The sequence below is a fragment of the Cryptomeria japonica genome, chromosome 9 (assembly GCF_030272615.1).
Source record: "Cryptomeria japonica chromosome 9, Sugi_1.0, whole genome shotgun sequence".
Classification (NCBI taxonomy): domain Eukaryota; kingdom Viridiplantae; phylum Streptophyta; class Pinopsida; order Cupressales; family Cupressaceae; genus Cryptomeria; species Cryptomeria japonica.
The window spans coordinates 190,742,277-190,769,016 of NC_081413.1; the positions used below are offsets into that span (position 1 = coordinate 190,742,277).

General features: G+C 35.0%; 1 protein-coding gene across 4 annotated transcripts in view; it reads right to left on the reverse strand.

Annotated features, from left to right (window-relative positions):
• The window catches only part of LOC131040960 (uncharacterized protein At4g15545), a 133,914-nt gene extending 115,694 nt beyond the window's left edge, over window positions 1-18,220 (reverse strand). For 2 of the 4 annotated variants that reach the window (XM_057973926.2, XM_057973925.2), the window contains exon 1: window positions 17,676-18,218. In XM_057973926.2, coding sequence (XP_057829909.2) covers window positions 17,676-17,969 — 294 coding nt within the window. In that variant the 5' untranslated portion in view covers window positions 17,970-18,218. Of the gene's footprint in view, window positions 1-17,675 lie in introns of all 4 variants that reach the window. The other 2 variants (XM_057973927.2, XM_057973929.2) reach the window with 2 other exon arrangements.
• Between the last annotated feature and the right edge of the window lie 8,520 nt (window positions 18,221-26,740).

A 26,740-nucleotide genomic window follows, 5' to 3' on the forward strand; every position in this document is an offset into this window, starting at 1 on the left:
TTGAGGGTATCTGTGCAGAGATTTGTGCCATCCATGTGGAGCTGAGTGAAGAGTTGGCACAAGTTGAAGAGGTTGTACGACTAGGGAGCGGAAGTGCACGAGTTAATCCGTACAGTGTAGAGGCAGCAGTTGGTCCAATGGTCCGTACTAGTATGGCAAACCAGACAATGGCAGAGGAGGCCGCACCAGGGAAAAACGAGGTCACCGTACAGGGAATTGGTACTAGTACGACATGTTCAGGTACTGGTACGACGAGCACTAGTACAGTACTAGCAGGTATTGGTATGGTTCCAACAGGAACTGGTACGACAAGAACTGGTACGGTGCCAACAGGTACTGGTACGGTGCCAGTAGGAACTGGTACTGTGCCAACAGGAACTGGTACGATGCCAACAAGAACTGGTACGGTGCCAACATGTACAGGTACGCCAAGAACTGGTACAGTGCCAACATGAACTGGTACGGTGCCAGCAAGAACTGATACGGTGCCAACATGTACGGGTACGACAAGGACTGGTACGGTGCCAACATGTACTGGTATGACACGAACTGGTATGGTGCCAACAGGAATTGGTATGGTGCCAACAGGAACTGGTACAGTGCCAGCAGGAACTGGTATGTGCCAACAGGAATTGGTACGATGCCAACATGAACTGGTATGGTGCCAGCAAGAACTGGTACTATGCCAGCAGAAACCGATACGGTACCAACAGGAACTAGTACGATACCAACATGTACTGGTACGCCAAGTGCCAATACGGTACCAGTGGAGAAAGATGAGGCAGGGGATGTGAGGTGCCAATATGGTACCTCACAGATGGAGCAAAAAGATAAGAAACTGTTGGAAGCTGCCCACATGGTAAAGAAGGCACGGGAACGAAAGCTGCTGGCAAAAAAGAACCTAAGACTTCACACTGGACAGAACCTTTGTTCTCTGACCACTACAGGGACACCTCCTCCCTCTTCTCGGTCCTAGTTTATGTTTTATATTTCAGCTCTTATTGTCTTAGTCGTCTGGAAGATGACTACATTTTTGGGGGGGCTAATGTTAGGGGTAGATAACATATGTTAGTAAGAATAATATTTATAAGTGTGTTATGTTGTGTTTATGTTTAGGTTCTCGCCGAGAGGTTCCCATCGGGTAGTTGGGAGTTGGTGACGGTTGGCAACTTGACCAACCGTCGAGTCTTTATATTGTTTGGTTGGAACCTCGGCAGGGGGGATTATGTATGGACATTTTGGACAATGGAATAAAGATATAACTCTTTTGGTCTAACTAGTATCATTGTCATTTATGTTGCGATGTATGACTGTTCTGTTACATGAATATTTGGTACGTGTGGAAAACACTGTGTTATCTGTTCATTCACCAACCATACATGACTAAACAGTCATCTCAACCGCAAGAACTATTTGAAAGATGAGGATTGTACTTCATTTTCCAATTAAAATTCAGCCAGACACATCAGTGTAAGTACATCATGTTTGCGACTAAAGTATGTGACTAAGTGAGATCAAGAAAGGGCCACGTACAACAATAGAAAGGCCCAAGTCAAGGCCACAAACAAAGTCCTCAATTTAGTTATAACAAGTGGATTATCTTGGTTTGGTTAAAGATTATATGATCCCTGTTGTTCTTAAATCCAGCCCACTTCCCATCCCCATTCCTCCTTTTCTCGTGGATACCAAGACCAAACACTTTTGTCTACGAGAATAATATTACCATCATTCAGTTCAATCTAACTTGGATGTGAGGGATTTTAATGAAAAATGGATGAATGTCAAGGACCTTATTTAGAGGAACTTAAACTAGATGTTGAGGACCTCTCTATCTTGAAAAATCAAAATACTTGCTTTATGTTCAAACCTCACACTTTCTTTCCTAGGATTTCCTCTACTTCCCACAATGAATGATGATCATGTTGTCAATATGGCCTCCTGGGTTTATAAATGTCTAAATAAAGATGAGGATGAGATTAAAGAAACTGTCTTTAAACAACAAAAACAGAGCACGGCTTTGTCTTCTAAGAATGAGAAATTTACTCTATAGAATTCCTATTCTCCTAAACTTAATGCTAACTTTCATGACTTCAAACTGGATGTTGATAGTCTGCAACAAATTTATTGTTGTGTCTATGGCATATGTAAGTGGGGTCCTCATGCAAAAGAAATCTGCACAATCTCAACCTACATTTGGTTAATTATCCTTTTATGAAAGACAAAGTTTGTGACGAAGGTCCATGGTTAAGAGATGATGTGGGGGAGAAGCCTATGATGGAAGTTAGCATCCAATGTGGCGTTGGTTTTATTCCAACTTGACAAATGGGCTTGGAACCTTGTGATTTTATGTTTTCTTGTGGTGTGGTTAATCTTGTAAGGGGTTGCACCCATTATGACCAGCATTGAAATATGAAATTCATGGATGGTTTTTATAGGAGTTTTATTTTACACAGCAGGTTTAGACTGACTATTGAAGGCATCTTCAATTTTTATATTTTGGTATACATTAATGTCAGTCACCAGACAAGTAGTGTCCCAACTTGGGCATTGGGTTTGCCTGAAAACTCAAATTTATGATTCTCCAATCTATTAGAAGCTCAATAGATTGATACTCTAATATTGTATTTAACCAAAATATTATAGAAAGATGAAACTAAGTTTAAATTTTAAACAAATGGCATATATCAGAGCCAAATCATGCAATGAGACTGTAAATTAATTCTTCTAAGGGGCCAACGAACGAAGGTAGAATCAAGCTAGCTCCATATTTTCAGACTGCACATATTTTTTTTTCTAATATCAACAAAAACCAAGTTTAATCAAACAAAATTTAATTGGCTTTCTCCTGTCCTGAACTACCTTTCCCAATTGAAAAAGTTTGATCACAAAAACCATGCCTTTCCCGATTGCAACTGAAATACATCAAAACACTCCTGCAATATTGTCTTGCAATTGGGTCTTGGAACCTCGATTGCAAGTGTGAAAGTTTACAAGGTAGACACAAACTTGCAATCGGGGTTTTGAAATCTGATTACAAGTAAGCACATCGAAATGCTCACACAATGGTGGCTTGCAATCGGGTCTTGAAACCTTGATTGCAAGTGCAATATTCGTTTCATTTTGCTTTTATGAAACAGCTTGTAATCCGGTCCTAGAGAGCCAATTACAAGTAAAGCAAACTTTTTAAAAATGAGTTGACTTGTAATCAAGTTTCTAGAACCCGATTACAAGTAAAGTTCATTTACTTGCAATGACAGCAAAAATTTCCTACTTGCAATATCAGCAAAAGTTCCTACTTGCAATGTTTGACTCAAAACCCGAAATTGCACAAAAGGCAAGGAAAATGAAAATAAAAGCCAACCAAAACTTGGACAATGACGACAAACACACCCACTAATGATTTGACATTAACAAATGCGATTTTTAAACCTCATAAAATGTGCCTTAGAGAAGACAACTACAAATTTTGAGTAAAAATTTGTAGGGGTTGTCTATTTTTTTTGAAAATTCAAAAATTGAGACAACAGCTGGCTTTGACTGGGGAACTGCCTTTGATCGTTGAAACTTGGAACAATTGAAGGGAGTAGAACCCAAAACTTTAAGTGCCTTTATCATCCATTGGGCTACAGAGTAAAGCAACAAAGACACAGACAACAAGGAGGGGTATATGACTAATGCAAAGCAAACCAATTGAAAACAAGACACAAACTTGTGCAACCACACTTATTGGAAAAGGAAACTAACCTAACCTAAACCAACTGACCATGGAAACCCTCCTAAATGAAAACATTCATTGGCTCACCAAAGTAGCCACCTTTCCACAACAGCTTGCAATGCCTTGCATGATCATAAGCAGCCACAACCAATTGAAGCACGAACAATTATACCATAGCTTGATGCACTGCTCCTTGAAAAAGATGAACAAATTCACCTGCCTCCTCATAAATCACACATACTGCTGCTCCAAAGTGGATCAATGGATTTGGGCTGCCCGTGCTCAACCATATATGCATCCTTTATTCCTTCCTCCATTGTATCTTCATTCTTTTGACATCTTGTCAGCTTCCAACCAAGCTAGATGTCTTATATGACATCCCCTTGAAAGGACAAAATCAGAACTCCTTTAGTTGATAGCCTCTTCTTCAACCATAACCTCATGCTAATTGGAATGAGTTATCTCAAAGGGTTCAAATGAAAACATGGCTGCATTGCTTACTTCATTATGTCGTTCACAAACTTCAAATTTGGGAGATATTGAATTGTCATCAAGACTTGAACAAAACTCCTCTATTATGTTTGTGAAAAGGTCTTCATCAAGTTCCTTGCTAGCTTCTTCACGCATAATATTTTCAAGTTCATGACCTTGAAATATAGATGCATTATTTTCATCTTGTTCAGCTTGACTAGCACCTTCATGCATGTCCATCTTTTCACATCTCATGACGTGATGATCCTCATTTACTAGCACCTTTGAATTGTGGCCTTCAACCTCTTGTTGTGTATTCCCCATGGTATCTTTCTCAACCGCTCCTTGATAACGCACTAATCAGATATGAGAGTCGCCAGCTATGTCTTCTTTCTTCTCTTCGAAGAGATTAGCAAGATTACTTTGTTCAAATTCAGAATTCCCCACTGTTGCATTTGTCGGTGGTGCCTCAAGTACAATCTTTTCAAGTGGTGAAGGAAGCTTATCCTGATTTCTAGCTACATAACTAGAAGCATTATTTGGATATGGCCTCCTTGGAATGTCTTTGTAAGGGGAAGAGTATACACCTTGAGCTATTTGATTTTTGAGGGCAAGCAACTCATTAGCCAACCTCTACACCATGGGATCTATTCTGCTGGTAGAAGATGATTCCAAATGAGAATTTTCTTTGAACACATTTGGCTCTATCCTTATCTTACCTACAAGGATAAGATCATCTTCAATGTCAATTGCTAACGTTTGTGCAACTGCAAGATCTCTTGGAACTATCTTTCTCAACAAGAAACTCACCTCAAGAAACTGAGTGTTGATGAAGAAGCACTTCAAATTTTCAGCAGTGGGTTGATCCACCATTGGAATTTTGTTAGACAGCTTGTTAAATTTATCCACAAACTCCCGCATTGGTTCCTGTAACTCTTTTTTCATTTGAGTCAACTATGCCAACAATGCATGAGCATCTTCTATAGGCTTGAACCTCTCTTCAAACTTTGTTCTGAGTGTTTGTCAATTAGTGATAGTTTGTGGCATGAGGTGGTAGAACCAGTCAGCAACAACACCTTGTAGAGTTCCAATGAAAAGTTTCACTGAAACATCTTCATGTTCAACTCCAAGAACACTGCATGCAATGTAAAAAGCAGCAAGATGTTCATCTGGATGTTGTTTTCCATCCACACAGAACTTGGAAATATTCTTTCAAGAACCATCAAAAAGAGCATGTAGAGGTGGAGTCAAATTCAATGGACCAAAAGCATTCCCCCAGGGACCTTGGGCAGCCATTTTACATGTCCTTGTTGAAAGCTTGACAAACTACATGTTGGTTGAAAATTTTGTACACTTCTGAACACAAACAAAATTGTGGCTTCAACCACAGTGTGTGAGTATGAAACTCTCCTAATTAAGGGAAGGCTCCCCCTATCTATCTAAAACTGAAATAAAAACAGGATGGGACGGCAGTCTTCCTTCTTTCTTCAAGGAAGCCTATATCCTTTTCTCTCCTTAGAAAAGTGATAGCAAGAAAATGTATAATAATGGTAACAACTTCAAATGAAAACGAGAGAAAGGAAACGAAGTTTCTTGAAAGCTCAAAGACTCCCGTCACTTCCTTCAGGACGGGACAGCAATATCAAGCTCAAAGGCTTGACTATTGGAAGTCCTATCTACCTTTTTCTATACTAAATTTTACAACGAATAAAAGACAACAGCTCAAAGACTAGAATAATCTATTCTTTCAACACAAAGACAAGAACTAATGCAAGCTCAAAGACTTCCTTATATTTCTTATCAAACAATAATTTTTTGTCAAGAATAGACGCAAGCTCAAAGACTTGCTGCTCCTTCTAGAGATTTTCCTATTTTAATTAATCTTCTCTACTTGCAGCTCAAAGACTTCAAATCAAATTAGACTAAGCTCCTTTAGAAACACTTTGCATGGAAGAAATAAAAAGATTCAAACTCAAACATGTAGCTCAAAGACTCAAAACTTGAGTAATCCTTCTTTATTATTCTTCAAAACTTTCAATTCACATACATAAGCTCAAAGACTTCTTGCTGTAAATTTGGCAAAGTTTTTGCTTGCTTTCCAAACGATAAAAATTACAATAGACCCCTCAAGTATTTATAGAACAGGAGCCTTGAGAAAAAGGTGCGAGGATCCTAACTAACTTGAGAGATTCTCTCAACCACCAAGACTTATTCAATAACTAACTAAGACTTCAATAATTAACTAAGACTTATTCCAACTACAGTCCTAACTGGACACAACTTGTAGTTGCCTTACATGTAATTACAAAAGTGCAAGTAATGTGTAACTTGCATTTTACAAAAAATACTTTTACATGTAACTTGTCAAAACAAAATTACAAATGCATAACTAAAACTATTCCATGTGTCTAAAGACACAACTCTAACTGCATCATCCTTTGTTTGTGATGATCTTCATGTCGCTTCAAGATGCTAGAACTTGAAGTATTCTGGATCAGTGAAGGCATCTTGAACCGGAACGAGAATTTGCATCCTTAATGATCTTTGTGTCCTTGTCCAACGAACGTCAACCTTATCTTCTTGCTTGGGGTAGTACTAGCTTTTCAAGAGGGAAAGGGCTGCCTTCCTCTTTCCATGTCATGACCATATTTGTCTTGAAAGCATTATGTGCTCTCAACCATGAATTGTTGTTGTATCTCTTCTTTGTATCATCCTCCAATCTTGAAATCTTCTTGCAAAATAAGGCCCATGCCTTAATCCATTGATTTGGTAGATTGTGTGTGCAAACCAAACTAACAAGGGAAGGGATAAATTGATGCAAAAATGGGCTCACAAGTGAATTTCGGGTTTCGGAAGCTGCATTACATGTGTGGGATAAACAAGAACATTAACTTGCAATTGTCGAGAACAAACATGCAACTTCATATGTGTAATGGGTAACTACAAGTTTGCACTTGTAATTGGACCTTTAATACTCATTTACAAGTGTTTTTTGAGTGCATTTTGGACCAATTTCGGGTTCTGGATGGCTGACCGCAGGTAGACTTTAAATGGGGAAAATGAATGAAGGTGTGAGATGAGTGGATGAAATGGTATGTACGGATGATGGAAATGAATATGAGTGAAAATGAAAATATTTTGGGAAGATCGTCTTCAAGAAAATGGGAAGAACTTTCAACATGTAATCCGGTTCTAAAAACCCAAAATTGAAAGAATGGGTATTTTTCATCTTTGCAACTTGGAATTTCAACAAAAGATGGTTAAATCTTTTATCCATAAGGGAAAAACAATTATTTTCATCCAACTTGTAATTGGGATTTAAAATCCCAAATACAAGTAAAGAGGGCAAATGGGGAAGAACAATGCAATTCTAAAATTGCTTTACAAAGGGGAAAATCTCTCTCACAAAACCTATTTTTGGGGAAGAACCAACATATTTGAAAACAAGAAAAATGAAACAAGAAGAAAAGAAATCTTACCTTGCTCCAATCCGAAAATGCCTTCTTCAAAAAGATGATCAATCTTTGAAAGAAGGAAGGAGAACTCTTAAAAAGAAATTAACCGCATTCCAAAACCCTAGCCATGTTTTTGAAAAAATGCCCAAAACTGAAAAATGTGGTGTCAAATGCATGGAAAATGGCATGGAAAGTGGCCAAGACTCTTTCTAACCTCAACGCCTTAGCATACCAAGCCAAAACGATTCATAAGATTGCTGATTCGTGGCATCTTTAATGAAGAAAAATGTGGTTTTTTGGCAAAAACGTGTTTGCTGTTATAAACCTAAAAAACCAGCAATCTTAACCTCCATGTGCCGTGAAAGGTGTCTACCAATGCATGAAAATAGGGAGGAATCCAAAACGCCTTCTATCTCCCAAAAAATCTCCACAAAAATTTGCCTAAAATCCTCATAAAAACGTTTTTCCTTGCAATTCGGGTTTTTTGGAACCAATAACAAGTTTTAATTTGCATGAACCAATGAAAATCGGGTTTTTTGGAGGAAATAACAAGTTTAAAATTTCACTTTTTCAACATGTTAGGCAAAATCGGGATTTTTTGACCAAATAGCAAATTTAAAATGTCAAAAATGCACTTTATAAGCAAAATCGGGTTTTAGAAAAGAAATTACAAGTAAAATTACTTGTAATTGGGAAATAGAATTCCCTTTACAAGTGATTTCACATAAAACATGTAAAGGGGTTTTAAAATTCCATTTACAAGTTTTATTTTAACATTATAAAAACAAATTTAAGTTATAAAGACATGTAGAGAGGTTTTAAAATCCCATTTACAAGTTTTTAAACACTTAAAGTGAAGCTACTGGTAATGGGGGTTTTAAAACCCCCATTACAAGTTTTATAAAAACTTACAATTGGAGAAAAATTCCCCTACAAGCCTAAAAGCTTCAAGGTGGGTTTGAAAAACAAATTACAAGTTATTGGTAATCATCGAAAAATTCCCCTACATTGAAGCAAAAACATAGCAAACGGACTCGAAACGTAGCTTGGGGATGGATCAACGATCGATTCAGCCCAAGGATGGGGCAAATTTCTGCCTCGGGAAGCGTGCCATAGAATAAATTTTTTCATTTTTTAACAAAAAGTTCTTGTAATGGTCCTTCATTTTTGAAAACAAAAATGAGGACAACACTACAAGAAAAGAATATTACAATGAATAGGATACCAATAATAATTCAACCAAAAGCATGAGGCCTTTGGATGTGTATCGTATCCCCGACAGAGTCGCCAAAAATTGTTGGTTGAAAATTTTGTACACCTAGGAAGGACTGCAAAATTATGGTTTCAGCCATAGCAAGTGAGTTTAAAACTCTCCTAATTCTAAGGGAAGGCTCCCCTTTTCCTACTAAAAATTAACTATAACCTATAAACACTAATTTAATTTATTTGGGTGGGACAACATCCTTTTATCTTTTTTTAGAGAAGAAGATATTTTTTTCTCTTTTTTAGAAAAAGAAACTACAACTAGAGTAACAATTTAGAAACCTAAACAAAGATGCTTATACAAAAGGAAGTGAAGTTTCCATGAAAGTGCAAAGTCTTTTGTCGCTTCCCCAGGACGGGGGATGTAGAAACAAAAGCTCAAAGTCTTCACTCTTCTACTATCCTATCAACCTTCCAAAATGATTAGTATGATAACAATATACAACATACAATAGCTCAAAGTCTATTAATATGATGCACTTCTAGACTGCTATTGAATAAGAACAAATACAAGCACAAATTCTTGTAGCTTCATCTTATCATGAACACTTAACTATGCTAAATTAACCCTCAATATTTGCAACACAAAGTCTCTAAGAAATCAGATTAAAGCTCTTTCCAACAACCTCACTAGAATCTCAAGTATATGCAAAAAATTATATCACTATAACATAAGAATACAATGAATATATGAACAAAGTATCAACACAAAGTCTGAAAACTCAAATGTTCTCCTTATATTGCTTGAGAGTCAAATTTACAAGTATAAAACACAGTTTTTATCGCTGAAAATTTCTACAGAGTTTTTCTTGCTTGCCAAAAAGATAAAAATTACATAGAGCAGTTTCCAATATATAGGAGAGGATCTGAGAGCAAAAAGTGGGAGAAGTCCAACTAACTAAGACATATTCCACAACTAACAATGACTTATTCCAAATGACAGTCCTACTGCCTTTCAACTTGTAATTTGTTTACATGTAATTACAAGTTACAAGAATACAAGTAATGTGACTACTTGTAATTACAAATTTTGATATTACATGTAATTTGTCAAAGGGAAATTACAAATGCATGATTGAAAATAATCTAAGTGTCCAAGGCACGACTCTATTTACATCATCCTCTGTCTAAGAGGTCTTCATGTTGCTGGAACTTGAAGTATTTGAGATCGGTGAACGTATTTGTCCAGGAACATCAACTTGCATCATTGATAGTTCTTATGTCCTTTGTCAATGAACTCCAACCTCATCTTCTTGCTTGGGGTAATACTAATTCTTTGAGAGAAGTTCTCTCTGTGGATATGGCATTGTACTCTTTTCATTTAATGTCATCAACATATGAAAGCACTGGCTTTTGCTTACTATCCTTACATACATTGAAATCCCTTGCAATCGGGTCTCTAGGACCCGACTCCAAGTATTGATCTTGCAAAGGAAAGACGTGGGAATGAGAGTATGTTGAGACAAAAGGCGAATTTCAGATCTTGGGAGGCGGAATGCAAGTGCAAGGGATCGTAGCAAACTTGGAATGTGGAAATGGAAGACCGCAAGTTAGGAAAAAGCGTTGAAACTTACACTTGCAATCGGGTCTTGAAGACCCAATTGCAAGTGAGCATTCTTGCATGATAGGCATTAGCTTGCAATCGGGTCTTGGAACCCCGATTGCAAGTGTGAGATGAAGTAAGACTACAAGGTAGGAATAAACTTGCAATCGAGGTTTCAAAACCCAATTGCAAGTAATATACATCAAAACACTCCTGCAATATTGGCTTGCAATAGGGTCTTGGAACCCCAATTGCAAGTGTGAAAGGTTTGCAAGGTAGACACAAACTTGCAATCGAGGTTTTGAAACCCGATTGCAAGTAAGCACCTCGAGATGCTCACACAATGGTGGCTTGCAATCGGGTCTTGAAACCTTGATTGCAAGTGCAATATTTGTTTCATTTTGCTGTTATAAAACATACTTGTAATCGGTTCCTAGAAAACCTGATTACAAGTAAAGCAAACTTTAAAACAATAAGTTGACTTGTAATCGAGTTTCTAAAACCTGATTACAAGTAAAGTTCATTTACTTGCAATGACAGCAAAAAGTTCCTACTTGCAATGTCAGCAAAAAGTTCCTACTTGCAATGTTTGACTCAAATCCCCAAATTGCACAAAAAGCAAGGAAAATGAAAACAAAAGCCAACCAAAACTTGGACAACGATGACAAACACACCCACTAATGATTTGACATTAACAAATACGAGTTTTAAACCTCGTAAAACGTGCCTTAGAGAAGAATACTACTAAATTTGAGTTAAAAATTGTAGGGGTTGTCTATTTTTTTGAAAATTCAAAAATTGAGACAACACAATGATTCCTTGATGAATCAAACCGATGTTTATTCTTGCACCTGGGCTGACTTACTCCAATGGCCGATGTTGTTTGAGTGTTGGCTTACGGATTTTATCTTGTAATGGTGACTATTATCAATGATAGTGGTATTGTATTTGGTGATGGCTAACAAGCTCTGATCTGATGTTCATCGGGTGGTCATGATTAATCTTATCTTCATGCTGATGATGTATTTCACCTTCTATCTCGGTTCTATGATCATTTGGTCTTTGAGGATGAATTTGATTCGCTATCTCCAGAATGATATTGGACCACCTCGAGATATCTAGTCATGACCTTGTTGCGGCATCATGGGAGTTCACAGATGTCGACATAAGATTGTGATCAGGTATACGAGATGGTTTGAGGTCATTGTGCTCGACATGATAGAGATTGGATTCTTCTTGGGATGATCAACAACTTGCTCCATAGATGCTTGCAAGTCTTTATACTATGATATGATACTAACCCCTTTGCATTGAAGGTGTACAAGGTTTATCAATGAATCTCTTCAAATGAAGGTATGACTACTACTTTGAATCTTTGGTACTATTATTTTATTGTCTTTATCTTTCTCTAATGAATGAAAAGCTAATGATATAGAAGCAGTCTTATTTATAAAATTACATGGTTTTCTAATCTTTATTCTTAACTACAACTACTTAGAGATGCAAGTCTGCCACTCCTGAATTTATATTTATTTATTTAAAGTAAACTTTAGATTAAGATTGGGATATCACAATCTCCCCTTCTTGGAGATGCTTGTCCACAAGCATTTCATAGCTTCTTCTTCCTTCACTTGAGGAGTGGTCATGTTTCTTTATCTTTTTGATACTTGGTCCTCTTGTTTTCAGCCATCCAACAAAACTCTCTTGTATGATGTCTTTGATCCTTTGAACATATTGGAGAGCAGGCTTTATTAAAGAATCTTTACTCATGCCATGATTATTTTCCTTGATTAGAGCTATCAGATTTCCACAATCCATGCTAATATTCAATAATTACTTCTGGATTTGATTGTGTATGCCAATTTTTATCTTTCATCTCCTTGGTATTCTTGTTCATCCTGATGATAAATTAAAGAGTGATTCAAAACGTTGATGATAAAAACTAGCATACACAATCAAATCCAAAAGTAATTATTGAATATTTTCCTTGAGTTGTTGTTACATGTTGTGTTGAGGAGAGTTGAGTTCTTCCCTTTGAATTCCTTGACTCTCCTTTGCCACTCCTTTGTAAGGAACTTCATCTAGTATTCCTCTTAGGATGACTTCTTCTCCATTGATCCTAAATTTTAAAATCATAGCTCCAAAGTCTTGAGTGAATGGGCCAATGGAATGCATCCACGGTATTCCCAAGATTACATCAATGTCTCCTAGTTCCAACACATGGAAGTCATCACATACTTTGTAGTCTCCAATGGTGATATCAAGTTTTGGTGCTATGGTATGACACCTTATACTTGATCCATCGGCCAACACTATAGAGAATCCTTTTTGCTCATACGTTGATATTTCTTGGTCTTGTAGGAGTGAGGAGTTTATAAAGTTATATGTGGCCCCACTATCAATAAGGATGGTAATGGGATGTAGGTGAAAGCATACTTGAATTTGGAACGCGGAAAGTCCTTGGGCTCCTCTAGTGGTGGCCAAGGTATTCTTTTTCTTGGATGGAGACGGGGGTGTAGCTTCATCTTCAAATCCGCTGCTGTTTAGACTATCATATTCTTCTTCTCCTTCACTAACTGGTATCACTTCAATGTTATGGATCTTTCCTTTCCCCATGCATCTATGGCCGGGTCACCATGCTTCCTTTCATGTGAAACATAACTTCTTCCTTTGTAATTCTTGGCAGGTCGCCTCATCTAACTGATTTCTTCTAGGAACCTCCCTTGTCTTTGGCAGGTCAAATTGTTCTTTGGACTTTATTGGTTATATGGAGAATGTTTTATTCTTTATTGTTCCTTGATCCATGTCTCTAGATTTCTTGATAGCTTCTTGAAGAGTTTTTTGGATTGAGGGCCTTAATCCATCCTTTAATGGATCCATTAGTACATCCATGAATAGGACTATTAGCCTTCTCTCAGATATATCCGTGACAAGAATTGGCAAACATTGGAACTCCATGATATACTCATCAATAGAACCCTTTTGTTTAAGTTGTGTCAAATCCTTGAAGTGAACTTCCGGGTTCCTTGCTATCAAATCTCTCGATTAGTCTTTCTATGACTTCCACATAAGAATTAATTTGTGCATGCCCCATGGTAGTCATTCCATGGTACCACCATTCATGTGCTACCCCATCTAGATGTAGTGCTGCATATTTGATGGCTTCCTCTTCGAGCATAGAGTTTAGCTGGAAGTAGGTGTCTATCTTTTGTACTCATGACCGTGTTGTGGTCTCCCCTGACCCATCAAAATAAGGTATGCTGAGCTTTCCAACCTTTCTCTTTTTAATTCGGAGTAATTGTCTCAATTACCTTTCCTTGGCATGTGTCTTAGTCTTAGGTCCATATAGGCTTTCAAGGACATTTCAGTTTGGAGTCCTCCATCAATCCAGTCTTGCCGAAATTGGTCTTGAAGGTCCACCATTAGAGGTTCATTTTCTTCTTACTGTTCAACCCTTTGGGTAAAGGTTGGCATCATGGATCGAGAACTTTTGTGGTTGTCCCATGGTTTGGGTTTCCATTGTTTGATTGTCCTTTGTTTCCTCTTTGATTATTACCATTATTATTTGCTGAGACACTGATAACAGTTTGTGTGAGCATATCAAGTAGCTGAGCCATTCTTTGTTGAGTGTTTCTTTGTTCGTCAAATAATTTATCCATCTTCTTGCTGAGATCTTTGTCTCCCATGCTGGTGCCTTCTTGCTGGTACTGTTTATCTTGTCCTGATCTTCTTCTTTGCTAAGTTATATATTGTTTATCGCTCATAAACATTCACAAGCTGGCAGGAGTAAAGCTCTGATACCAATTGTAATGTCCCGTTTTAGAATAGACAGAGATACTGAGACAATAACTTCAACTTCCCCTTTGCTACTATGTCAATTGAATAGTATTTAAGCAAGTAATGGAAGATAAATCAAGATCAATAGAAATTCCTGATATAACCAATATAAATGTGTGCAATTTGATGTATCAACAGCAATGTCTGATATGACTGTTATGAATTATGCTGTGTGAATGTTATATTATCACTTATAGTGATATGCAATATCTGATATATACTCTGATTATGAAATTGATATTTATCGCTTTCAGCAATGGCTACAATATCTGATCAATCTGATTATTTATGTAACAACTGATGAGAGGATATCGCCAAGAGGGATATCGATTGCTATTTCTGATCTTCCTTTATAGTATATGCAATAGAGTAATATTGCTTATAGGAACAAGATTGCTATTTCGGATATGAGATTAGATACGTGCAATGTATGAGGCATTGATTGCTTTGGAAGCGATATACTTGCCGATGCTGTTTCTGATTTGGAATATAGATCATGCACAGTTTATGGTGTTGTTTCAGATGTGAATACTGCTCGGTTACATGCACACGATTTTGTGGCCTTCGGCCTTTGCTCTCTATGAGCGATCCAAACTGGATGATAAACAAAATATATAAAATCTCCACGAAATTTCTAATGCAAGAGTTTTGCCATCCGGATGGATGTGTCTCCTCACAAACTGGAAATGCAAACCTGCCCCCCCCCCTCCTCCTTTCATTATGGTTAGTTAAGGGGTATACTAATCTCGATTATATGCATCATTAATTTAGTTATTCACCATCGAATCACCTTATGTAACAACGATTCCTTGATAAATTGGATCAATGTTTATCCTTGCACCTGTACTGACTTACTCCAAAGGCCGATGCTGTTTGAGTGCAGGCTTACGGTATCCATCTTGTAATGGTGACTATTATCAATGATAGTGATATCGTATTTGGTGATGGCTAACAAGCTCCGATCTGATGTTCATTAGCTGGTCGTGATTAATCTTATCTTCATGCTGATGATGTATTTCACCTTCTATCTCGGTTATATGATCATTTGGTCTTTTCAAGGATGAACTTGATTCCCTATCTCCATAATGATATTGGACCTTCTCAGGATATCTGGCCATGACCTTGCTGCGGCATCATGGGAGTTCACAGATGTCAACGTAAGATTGTGATAAGGTATACGAAATGGTTTGAGGTCATTGTGCTCGGCATGATGGAAATTGGATTCTTCTTGGGATGATCAACGGCTTGCTCCATAGATGCTTGCAAGTCTTTATTCTATGATATGATGCTAACCCCTTTGCATTTAAGGTGTACAAGATTTATCAATGAAGCTCTTCATTTGAAGGTATGACTACTGCTTTGAATCTTTGATACTGTTATTTTATTATTGTCTTTATCTTTCTCTAATGAATGAGAAGCTAATGATATAGAAGCGGCCTTATTTATAAGATTACATGGTTTTCTAATCTTTATTCTTAACAACAACTACTTAGAGATTCAGGTCTGCCACTCCTGAATTTATATATTTCTTTAAAGTAAACTTTAGATTAAGATGAGGTTATCACACTCTAGTATCCACAGGTGTTAGTTTATAGTATGCCAAAAGCAGAAAGAAATGAAAGAAGACACCCCAGCCCCCTCCAACCAATATTCATGCATTCAGAATTAACACTGCATCTCATTTAGATAAACAGAAAAATTACTCCCGAATCCCTGATTATAGAAATCACTCCTCACTTCCCAAAAAGCATTCCCTTCATGGAAATATACCCACTTGTTTACCACACCATCTGTATTTAGATTCACAAAGATACTGACACGCTGAATTGGCAGGAAGCAGACAATTCTAAAACCTAATTTCTTCTAATCTTCCTTTCTAATCATGCAAACTTATAATGAAGTCAGAGAACAGGGAAGCCACCAATCCTAACTCATGGGTCTATCCATTGTATGAAGAAAAGTTTGAAAACTTCAAGGAAAAAAAATCTTACTGTCTTTCTAATATAATACATTGGTGGAAAAGGGAAAACAGAGAAAAGGTGTGATTCATCCATCCTACCAGCCAATTGAAGATAAGCCACTATCTACTTTCAGATGCACTGAAATTAAAAAATCATTTTCAACTGGAAAACTACCCACCTAATTGCTACAACAAAAATAATAGGAAAACACAAAAAATGAAATGTAGAGAGAATTCAAGACAAAATATATTTTAAACTTTAACAACCAAATTTAACAATGAAAATAAAAATCCACGATTCTTATCCATTATTCCACCTTTGAAACAAAAAAAAAGGAAATGACAATAAAAAGATCAATTAAAATTTAAAGAACTCAAGACGTCAAACCAAAAGCTTCTATGCAATTTATTAAAAAGCATTGGCATTGAATTTAACCAGAATTCTTACAGAAAGCTCAAACTGACTGTTATTTTGAGAAACGAGCATTTTAAAAAGAAGCTGACCTGATCTTAAAACTAAGCCAAAGGTTACCCGGACCCCAAAAGAGGGGCGAATTCGCAAAAAATTTAGAAACGAGGACAAAAAAGAAAACAATTGAAAATACATTTTGAAATCAGGTGATCAAGTTTTGGTACACAATAGTACATATCAAACGAAAATTCAATCAAATTGTTTAAAAAAATCGAGAACATAAAACTGTTACAATTAACACAAAGTACTGTAGAAAGGTTAAATTTGAAATAACAGTAAATTTGAGAGTAAAATGCAATTGACATAACCAGAACTAACAAAAATAAATAAAAAATAAAGGAACATTGAATTTGAGAGTCGACGATAGTTGAAACTAACTATTACAAAAGGATTCAAGTTTTTTTTAACTTTATAAAGCAAAAAACAGTTAAGTGCTTCTAGGCAATCAAAAAAGGGTCAATTTGAAAATAGCACTATATTTGAGACCGAAAAAACTCGAATTTAACGAATATATTACAAAAGCATTATGTTTAGAAATAACAGTAAGTTTGACAGCGAGAAATACTTAGGATATAGCAAAAACTTCAGAGCATAAAATAGATGAATTCAACCAAAACATTACGAAAAACTGTTAAATTGTGAATTAACAGTAAATTGAAAAGAAAAAAACAGTTGAATTTAACGAAAATTATGATAAAAATGATGAATTTCGGGATAACTGTGAATTTGAATGCGAAAAAAGTTGAGAAAAACAGTTGACTTGTCCACGTCTAGTAAGTATTAACTTTCCATATGAGAACCACAAAGAGAATGAATTTAACCAAGGCTATGACAACAAAGTGAAGACGAAAATCTTCTCAAGTCTCTGAGTAGAAAAAAACAGAATATCGACTTTTAGAGTCGACGATAAATATACATTTAGAAATAAACGAAACTAACACTTCAAAAGATGATCTAACCTGTTCTAGAAAGGCATGGGAGAGCTTTTCGTTTGTTTCACTCAATTTGCGCTCTAAGTGGCCAATTTTATCGTTGAGGGAATGAATTACTTGATCTCTCTCACTGATTTTATGCCTAAGTTTGACAGCCTCTGCTTCCAACTTCGAAACACGAGTTCCAACAGCAATAGATGTAATTTTCCGTGCCAAATCCAGCTGCTCGTAAGGGTCTGTTGGCAGCGCATTCAGAATTTCTCCAGGGAGCTCGAAATCCGATTCGCTGTTCACATTATTGCTGCTGCCGCTTCTCAGCATTTTCGCTCTTTTTTTTTAAAAACAGTCCCCTGCTTTTTGAATTTGGTAGGTTTTTAATAACGCTTTTCTGTTTTTCAGCTTGTTTGTGAGGAATTATGAAAGAGGGATATGAATTTTTGGATCGGACTGCACTGAAACATCGTGGCCATGTGACTGATAATTTTGTGTACGCCAGCCAAGTGATTTTAATGGACTATCGTTAATGTGTGGTGGAGATGACAAATGTGTAACGTTGTGCCTTTTTTTTTTCTTGCCTCTATTTGCATATATTATCAAAAACAATCAAGGATAAGGGGTCTGAGGGAGAAGAGGATAGATTGATTGATTTAAGGTGGGAATAGGTCTTATGAAATCAGGATTTAATTTAAGCTCGTATTTTTGACATGGTGTTTAAAGTAAATTTAAAAATATTGTGATATAGTTTAAAGTTTTAAGCTTGCTCATTATAAAACAAATTCATGAGATTTCATGCTTATAAAAGCTCCTAAAAAAATTTAAAAACACTCACTAATATATTTTAAGGCCCTTCTATATGACCGTAGCCTTAAAACACTTAAAATCAAGATAGTTAGGCTCTTTCATACCTTAGGCTCTTTCATACCTTAGGCTCTTTCATACCTATCTCACCGTCTATATATATTTTGTTTGGAAACACTTTTAATAGTTACATATTAATTTTTAATATCTTTTTTTCTTTTTTTTCTTAATTTTTATTCAACTATTCTTTATGTGATGATAAAAGTATAAGTAGTGTACTTTGTTGAAAGTTGGCATATAATTTAAACCATATTTGTTCTCATCTATGTTTATTTTTAGGCACCATTCTTCATCCTTAGTTTCATTTATCTTTCTTCTTAAGTTAGATCTATGTTTGTGTGCATGATCTAGGATAGTGTTTAATTACGAAAATGACCTTTGATCTTTTAGTTTTCAAATTCACATTTAAGATTGGCATAACATTTTTAACTCATTCTCATGTGTTGACCCAAAGCGTGATTTCATATTTGTGTCTTTTGGAGACACGTTTAAGGAATAATCATAGTTCATTTGAATCATCTTAGAAATTATTCGAGAATATTCATTGATATGGTTAGAGAGCATTTATTACTTAATTTCGTGTTTGTATTGACATTTAAGACATGTTACATAGTTGCAAGATATCATTGATCTAACTTGGCATCCTTAGACTTGGTTTGACATGAGAGAGATATTATCCCTGTCATGTGCAAATGTCCAATTGCATGACCAAATTTGTATATAAAAATGGATATAAATACTCAAGACAAATTAAAGACAAACATTCATGAATTACAAAGATTAGATCCTCAATTGCACAAGTTGGATCCAAAATTTCATACTTTATCCCAAAATTGTACAAGTGACACACAATGATAAACAATGAATTTATATATTCCAAACTATTTACCCAAACATCATCAAATTTCCTATGCATTAATGAATCACTTCCAACCATCTATCACAGCACATCTACAATCAATTTCCACGTAAGTACCAATGTTATATTCATTTAACTTAGTTATGAGCATTTATTTCAAGATATTTATCAATTACAACTCTTTCATTGAGGAATATTTTTGAATGCTTGTGTTATTTACTTATTTAACTTACATTTCTATAAAAATGGATTATTTCATCCCTTTCCATTTCGGTGACTTTGTTTGTACACCCTCTTAGGATTTATGTTCTTAGGTTTTATTTTATTTTTATTTAAAACTAAATATATTTTTAATATCCAATTGCATAGCTATCCATGATCTATCATTGATAATCTTTTTAGAACTTATTTATGGTAAGAGCTAGTTAAAACCTTAATTTACCTTTGTGAAGTGTTCAACTAAATCTTCATAAGGATTCTTAATCCATTGATCAAGAACCCCAATTTAAGATAACCATAATGAGAAATCTAATTTTACTTATGATACGTAGATTGATAAGAAAAATCATTCTCTTACTAGAGAAATTCATTTTCAAGAACTTGTTAATGTTATCTCTCATACTTAATTAGCTACAACTTTGCATAATTTATTGCTTGGAGTTCCTTTTGGCATTGACATTATTCACATCATTGGTTCTATTATGGCTTCTTTTTCTACTTTACATGCCACATCTCCTTCTAACCCTACTCACTCTTTCACTTGTAGTGATCCTTCCTCTTCTCATATCAATGTTACCCCTTAAGCCTACCTCCCATACTACCACTTCTAGTATTACCGCCACTCATTATTAGGCCAAGGTGACATTAACCTTACAAATCCTATGTCATTCAGGTGTCTCCATGTTCCTCAAAAAGTGTTCCCTAGGACATGAGAGGAAAAATATTTACTTTTTCTATTATATGCCAAACGGTAATTGCATTTTCAAGAGGTGAACATGTGTTGGTGGTAGAGATAAGACAAAATAGATAAGGTTCCCTCCAAGGTATCCACTTTTGGGGATTTGAAAACTCATGCTTTGGGCGCCCAAGATTGGAAGGTGAAAGGTCATCCATTGGGATATCTAAAGAGACATTGAGGAGTTACAGAGCATCCAAGAAGCTAAATATTTGAGTGGCTATGGGTTAGGTGCCCGTGTTGGAGCCATTTGGGGGGAAATTAACATTTAATTATGTCTCATGGCTATCCATTATCTTAGTTGTGGATTTTTGCAAGTGTTTTTATACCTCTTGTTTTGGGTTACCATTATGGTTTTCCCTCCCTATGTTTTCTATAAATTGGACGATGGCATAGTAGTATTTTATGATTCATTTGTAGGTATCTAGGTACTATCAAGATTGATCAGAAAAGTGAAGTGAACTAGATTATTGTAGTTATCTCTCTTTTGAATATTAATAATATACTTGTCCTCTTTCTCTGGTGGAGTTTTTTCCCAAAGGGGTTTCTCCATGTAAATATAGTGTCTTATTTGATTGTTGATTTTTATATTGTTGTTGATTGTTGCAATCACGTGCTTATTTTAGATTTGATAATCTAATTTTTAGATTAACTATCACATAGAGAAGTTAATATTGCGAGCTTTCTTCACCTTGTTTTCAACACTCGTCATGTTCATTCTTATAGTGTCCTTATTACCTCTGATTTCACTAGTGTACCAATTACTTCCCATCCTACTAGATGGTGATTTTTTAGTAGCAAAATTTAACCAATTGGTGAATAGTTTGAATTGTCCCATTCTGATTTGATGAATATTAAGAAATGTTTGGAATCCAAATTGATAAAAAAATTAAGAGTAACCAATCCAATGGGTGTCAATTTCCACCATAATATTTATGAATCATTTATATTAAAATATTTTTGCCACAATAAACTACACTTTTTACTTGCCTAAAATTACTAAAGTTTCATAAGCCTATTTCAATTAAATGTCATTTCACCTACAATTAAGAATCCATCATCTATTTGGATTGATTTTATCATTTCTATTATAACTCCATGCTAATGTTGAAGTCACAATTACCTTCAAATCACCACTTGTTTTACATCATGGTCTTAATCACCCAATATTTGCATATGCCATTTTACAATTAGGTGGGATTCACCACATTTTCCTACATCATTTTACAATTTGGTAGGTTTCATAAAAAAATATTTCATATAAATACAATTTAGACTCTATTTATTATTTTTTTATACATTTTATTTTTCTCTTAAATTGAATTGAGTAATTCTTAAATCTTATGCCCTTGGAATAAATAAGTTTTGGACTCCTTTGTTTGGTTTCTTCTATGCCTGGTGTCTACTTCCTACTTGGAATTATTTTTTAGGGAACCATAAATAGCTAAATTTGTTTACATTAGTGAGTCAAGTGATAATTTATAATTGAACATTCTATGAATATAAGATTGCTCATATTTATTAATTTATTTGGTTTCAGTGGTATAGGTGATTTGAATAGTGATGCATCTAGGCCTTAAGGATCTATGGTTTCTTTTATTAATTTTATTTGTTTGATTTCACTATCAAAGATGATTTTGAAATTATTAGTGTTGTTCTTTTATGATAACCTTAAAAAGAATGACATTTTTTTATATGTTTCAATTCTTGAGAGATGTTGAGCAATAGCTAGGTTCATGAAACTGGCAAATAGTGCTCATCAAAATGCAAACACATGATGTCATATTTTGCTAGTGTGTGTAGTCCAACAAATTGACCTAAAACATTAGTACTTGTACCATTTGTTGTTGTAATGAGGTACATGACAATGCAAGAGATGATGTTACAAAGGAGTCCTCAAGTAGTGGGTCTTAATAAATCCACCTTGAAATTTGATTAGAAAAATGAACATCCTACATGGAAGGGAGAAAGAAAAGCTAATTAAAAAATGGGGTGTGTATGGTATCTATCAAGAAATTTTTCAGCTTGATTGGTGTTATAGTAACCATTCATTAAATTGATGGAGAATGAAAATAAGGATGAACCTGAGCCCACAAAATATACATGTATAATATTTGTAGTTGAAAATATAATAGGGAATTTGTTACTAAAAGTTGATAATATAAAGAAATATGTTAGTAAATTTTATGAGAATTAATCATATATAGAGAGGAAAAAATGTTGATAAGATACAAAACAAAGGAAAAATATCTTGATGCATTCAAACAATGGAAAGAAGTATAAAATAAAATAAAAATAATCTTAGTATTTTCTTTATTTTTTATTTTTTTTAAACAACTAGGTTTTCAAAATAAAAAAATTAACATAAACTACTCTAAAAGCTACACATCTCATTAGTTTATATTATTTAAAATTAAAAATATGTCACTCAAAGGCTTTCCAAGTTGGAAAATTGTATTTGTGTTGATAATTTCATTTATAAAAGCGGGACATGATTCTAATATTTCATTCATAGAGTCATCAATGTATGACTTAATTATAATTTATTCTTACGAGTGTAAAAACATGTAAGAGGGAGACTACATTGGAGTCTTGACCATCATTATGATAGGTTTGTGCACTAATAATGGATCATCTTTGAATAGGTTGAATGGAGACAAATTAGGTGTCCAAGTTTGGGTGGTCAAATATGACAATTTATGACATATGACATGTTGTCAGAAATATGCAAATGGTAGTCGGGAGAACTAAGGCCAAAGAGGGGTGTTGGAATTTGGATCCATACATTTGGATGACATATCTTTTGTATTTTTGTAAATGATTTTTCTAAAATATCCATGGTTTCCAATGTATACATTCTCTATACATTTCTACTTGTCTATGGAATATTGTATTAGGTTTTTGAATGTTTATACAAGTATTATTATTCTATTAAAATTTATATAGATTTACATGTTGGTGATACTCTTGTAAGATTTATAGCCTCCTCATTATATTGAAATTATGATCATTACTAGATAATGTATGAACTAGTTGTGCTTTTATAGTGTAGAGTTTTTCTCTCAAAAATAGTTAATTAAGTTTATTGTTAATGTTTTTTTTTCATTGTAATTGTAAAGATAATAAATTTTGTACAATACTCTCCTTGTAAGTTAGTTCGGGAAGCATTTCCACATAATATTATTTCTTTCATTTGGCATAAAAATTTTGTCACTTTGGATTCTAGGTGTTGGGTAGAGGTTTTTTAATGTTGGATTAAGTGGGAGATTGCATTCTTATTGCAACAAGAGATTGCAATAACATCAATATAGAAATGGATAATTTCACAAGCACAAATTTTCAGTAGTTGAAGCTCAAAATGGAGCATATGCTCATTGAATGAGATCTATGAGTTGAAATATATAGTAACAAACCTATGACAATGAAGCAAGAAGACCAAGGATTGATGGATAGAAAGGAAATGGGTCTCGTTAGACTCTATTGAGAATATTTATTGTTACTAAATATTCCTTAAGAGACCTTCATAACATTTTTGGAAGAATCTTAGAGAAACTTGTCAGGTTAAATCCCTAATAAATAAGTTTTTCTTGATCTAAAGAAGTTGTGTAGTCTCAAAATAGAGGATGGTGGTTTTATAATTTATCATAAATGAACTATTTTAATATAATATTTACCCAAATGAAATCTATTGGAGTAAAGATGGAGGATGAGGATCACTAAATAACTTCTTTAATATTTGCTAAACTTGTGGGATGGCCTTGTTATGGCTATTGGTAACACTAGAAGTTTAAAATGGATGAGGTAGTGGCATCATTAATGTATCAGGAGATGTGCATAAATAACTCTAAAATTTCTAATGAGGTCCTTGTTATTCATGGTAGATAGAAATATAAAGGCAAGAACAAGGATAAGAAGCAAGACAAGTCTAGATTTAAATAATATTAGAGATTCAAATCTCCTAGTGATTCCAAGGATAAATCTTATAATTATGGTTAGCCTACACATTTCTAAACAGATTACAAGGAACAAAAATAAGAAGAAGAAAAAAGATTTTGATGATGAGTTTGAGAAATCTTCCCTAGAAGAAGATGATGTTTTCATTACAAAATTGGCTACATACGCAGTAGGTGATGTGTGGCTAATATTATCTAGTGTCTCTTTCAATATTATATCACATTAATATTGGTTATTAAAATTAGAAAAAATAATAGTGAAAAGGTGTGCCACCTAGACCAATAACAACCATTGCGGTCCACTCTAGAAGATAAAGAGGGCCCAAAAACATCAGACCACATCCATCTAGTTGATTACAACAAACCACACACACTAACACATCCTCCAAAGTCAGCATCAAATGAAACATGTAGATAAACATTAAAGCACGTTAACCATTCAACCCAAAACTATCCCCAATGTGAATCTCCACACGCCACAGTGAGACCCAAAACGCTAACAAAAATCATTCTCTAGAGAAAACCCAGACCAAAAGAATATGATCCAAGTAAGATAAGCCAATCTGACCAGCTTGAATACAACACAACTGAGCATGTCAAACAAAGAACAACATAACTTCACTTGCCAATCAACTTAACACCCAAAAACTAAATTGGAACATTGCACAAACCAAATGAAAATGCCCTCCAAACCACAACACTTGAATTCACATATCTAGAAGACACCAAGCATTCTCCAAACCAGTTTTGACAGACAACCTCATTGTCAGAAACAACAACAACCATGTCTACCATCTAAGAACCAGAGGACCTACAAATCTAATAGTACAACATACACAAGACATAAACATTATATCTAGAGCCACAACGCATAATCAAGTCACAATCTAGAGGAATGCAAGGCATTCTTTCACTAAGAAATTAAAAACTCTTTCATGCATAAATACTATTTCCTACATATTGAAACTTTCACTACACCAACATTCTAAAAATATCTCAATACCTTCACCAGACCAGACAACAATATCTAAACACTCACTTCCAAACTATCTGCAATATATAACTGTAAGGTGGTGAACTTAGAGTTTCACCAATTAGGATAGTAAAACCACCAATTACACAAGAACAATCTTACATTTAAAAGAGGAATTTAAGCCCAATAGATCTAGCCACAATACAATTACAAAAGAGGATTGAGATGTTGATTGGATTTGCATGTTTGTTGTTTGCCCTTTTAGAGTTTAAGTTGTATTTGAATTCTAAAATTGGATATAGGGAAAAAAATAGACAATTGGACCAAAATAGTGATAACAAAATGTTCCAAACTTCACACAAGGCCATTGACAAAGATCTAAGAATAGAAAGTAGATCAGAACCTATGGCTAAAATTTTGGCTAAATTGTTGCGACCAAGAGGGTAGGGTGACCTGGTCCTACAACTTCTAGACAGGCAAGTGAGATATTTTCTAGATCAAGAAGAAGCACAAGATTCACTATCAGAAGATCAAGTTGAATTCTCAAAGAAACAACCTATTTGTGCCAAATATGATTCAACAAAATGAAATGGAAGCCAAACACAGTAGTAAACTTCCCATTGAGAGTAAAGTAGTGCATGATTACCTCGATTATATCCACCCAAATGAGTTTGATGGACTTCCTTTCATAGCTACCATTTGACATCTTGACAAGTTTGTTTTCCTCTTTCCCTTTGAGAAAATTATGAACAACGTCTTCTAAAGCCTTTATATCCATGAAGATCTTCCTACCTACATTGATAAATCAATTTTCCCTAAAATAATCTCTTCGGTGATAACCAACTCCTTCCTATAGGAAGACAAGGTGCACTTTTCCAACCCTCAATGAAGGTTCTTGAAGCTTGAGGATCATGACCATGGAGTCTTCCCAAATAAGGAGTGACTCCACCCTTCTCCACAATTCTCTAGACCTAGGCTTTCCTCTCAAAACCATCAGACGTCAGGGGTTCAACCCTACTTCTATCGCCTCCCATGATCATATACACTTACAAAAGAAGCAACTGAATAGTGGTCCACTCGCTACCCCATTGATTAAACCAGAAGAACACAATGCCTAGAATCCATGTGGGAATCTATAAATGAGACATTTATAAGAAATCGTAAATGTGAATGACCATCCACACACAAAACATAAGAGCCAAGGCCTCACAAATGACAGGAAAAAGAAAAGATCATTTGCCATATCCTCTCAATCCATGTAAGATATCCTGATTAATAATGTTTTTAACATTAAGGGGAAGGGGAATGTTAATGCTCCATATTTGCTCTACAATGTTAGACACTCCAAGATTAGCAAAAGAGTCGGCAAGCTTATTGTCTTCCCAATAAACATGGGCAATATGAAAAATCTCAAAGGAAGTAATGAGATTAAGTGTGTCTTTAATTAAGGCCTCAATGGACCAACTTGGCTTTTGAATCTTCTTTAAACATTGG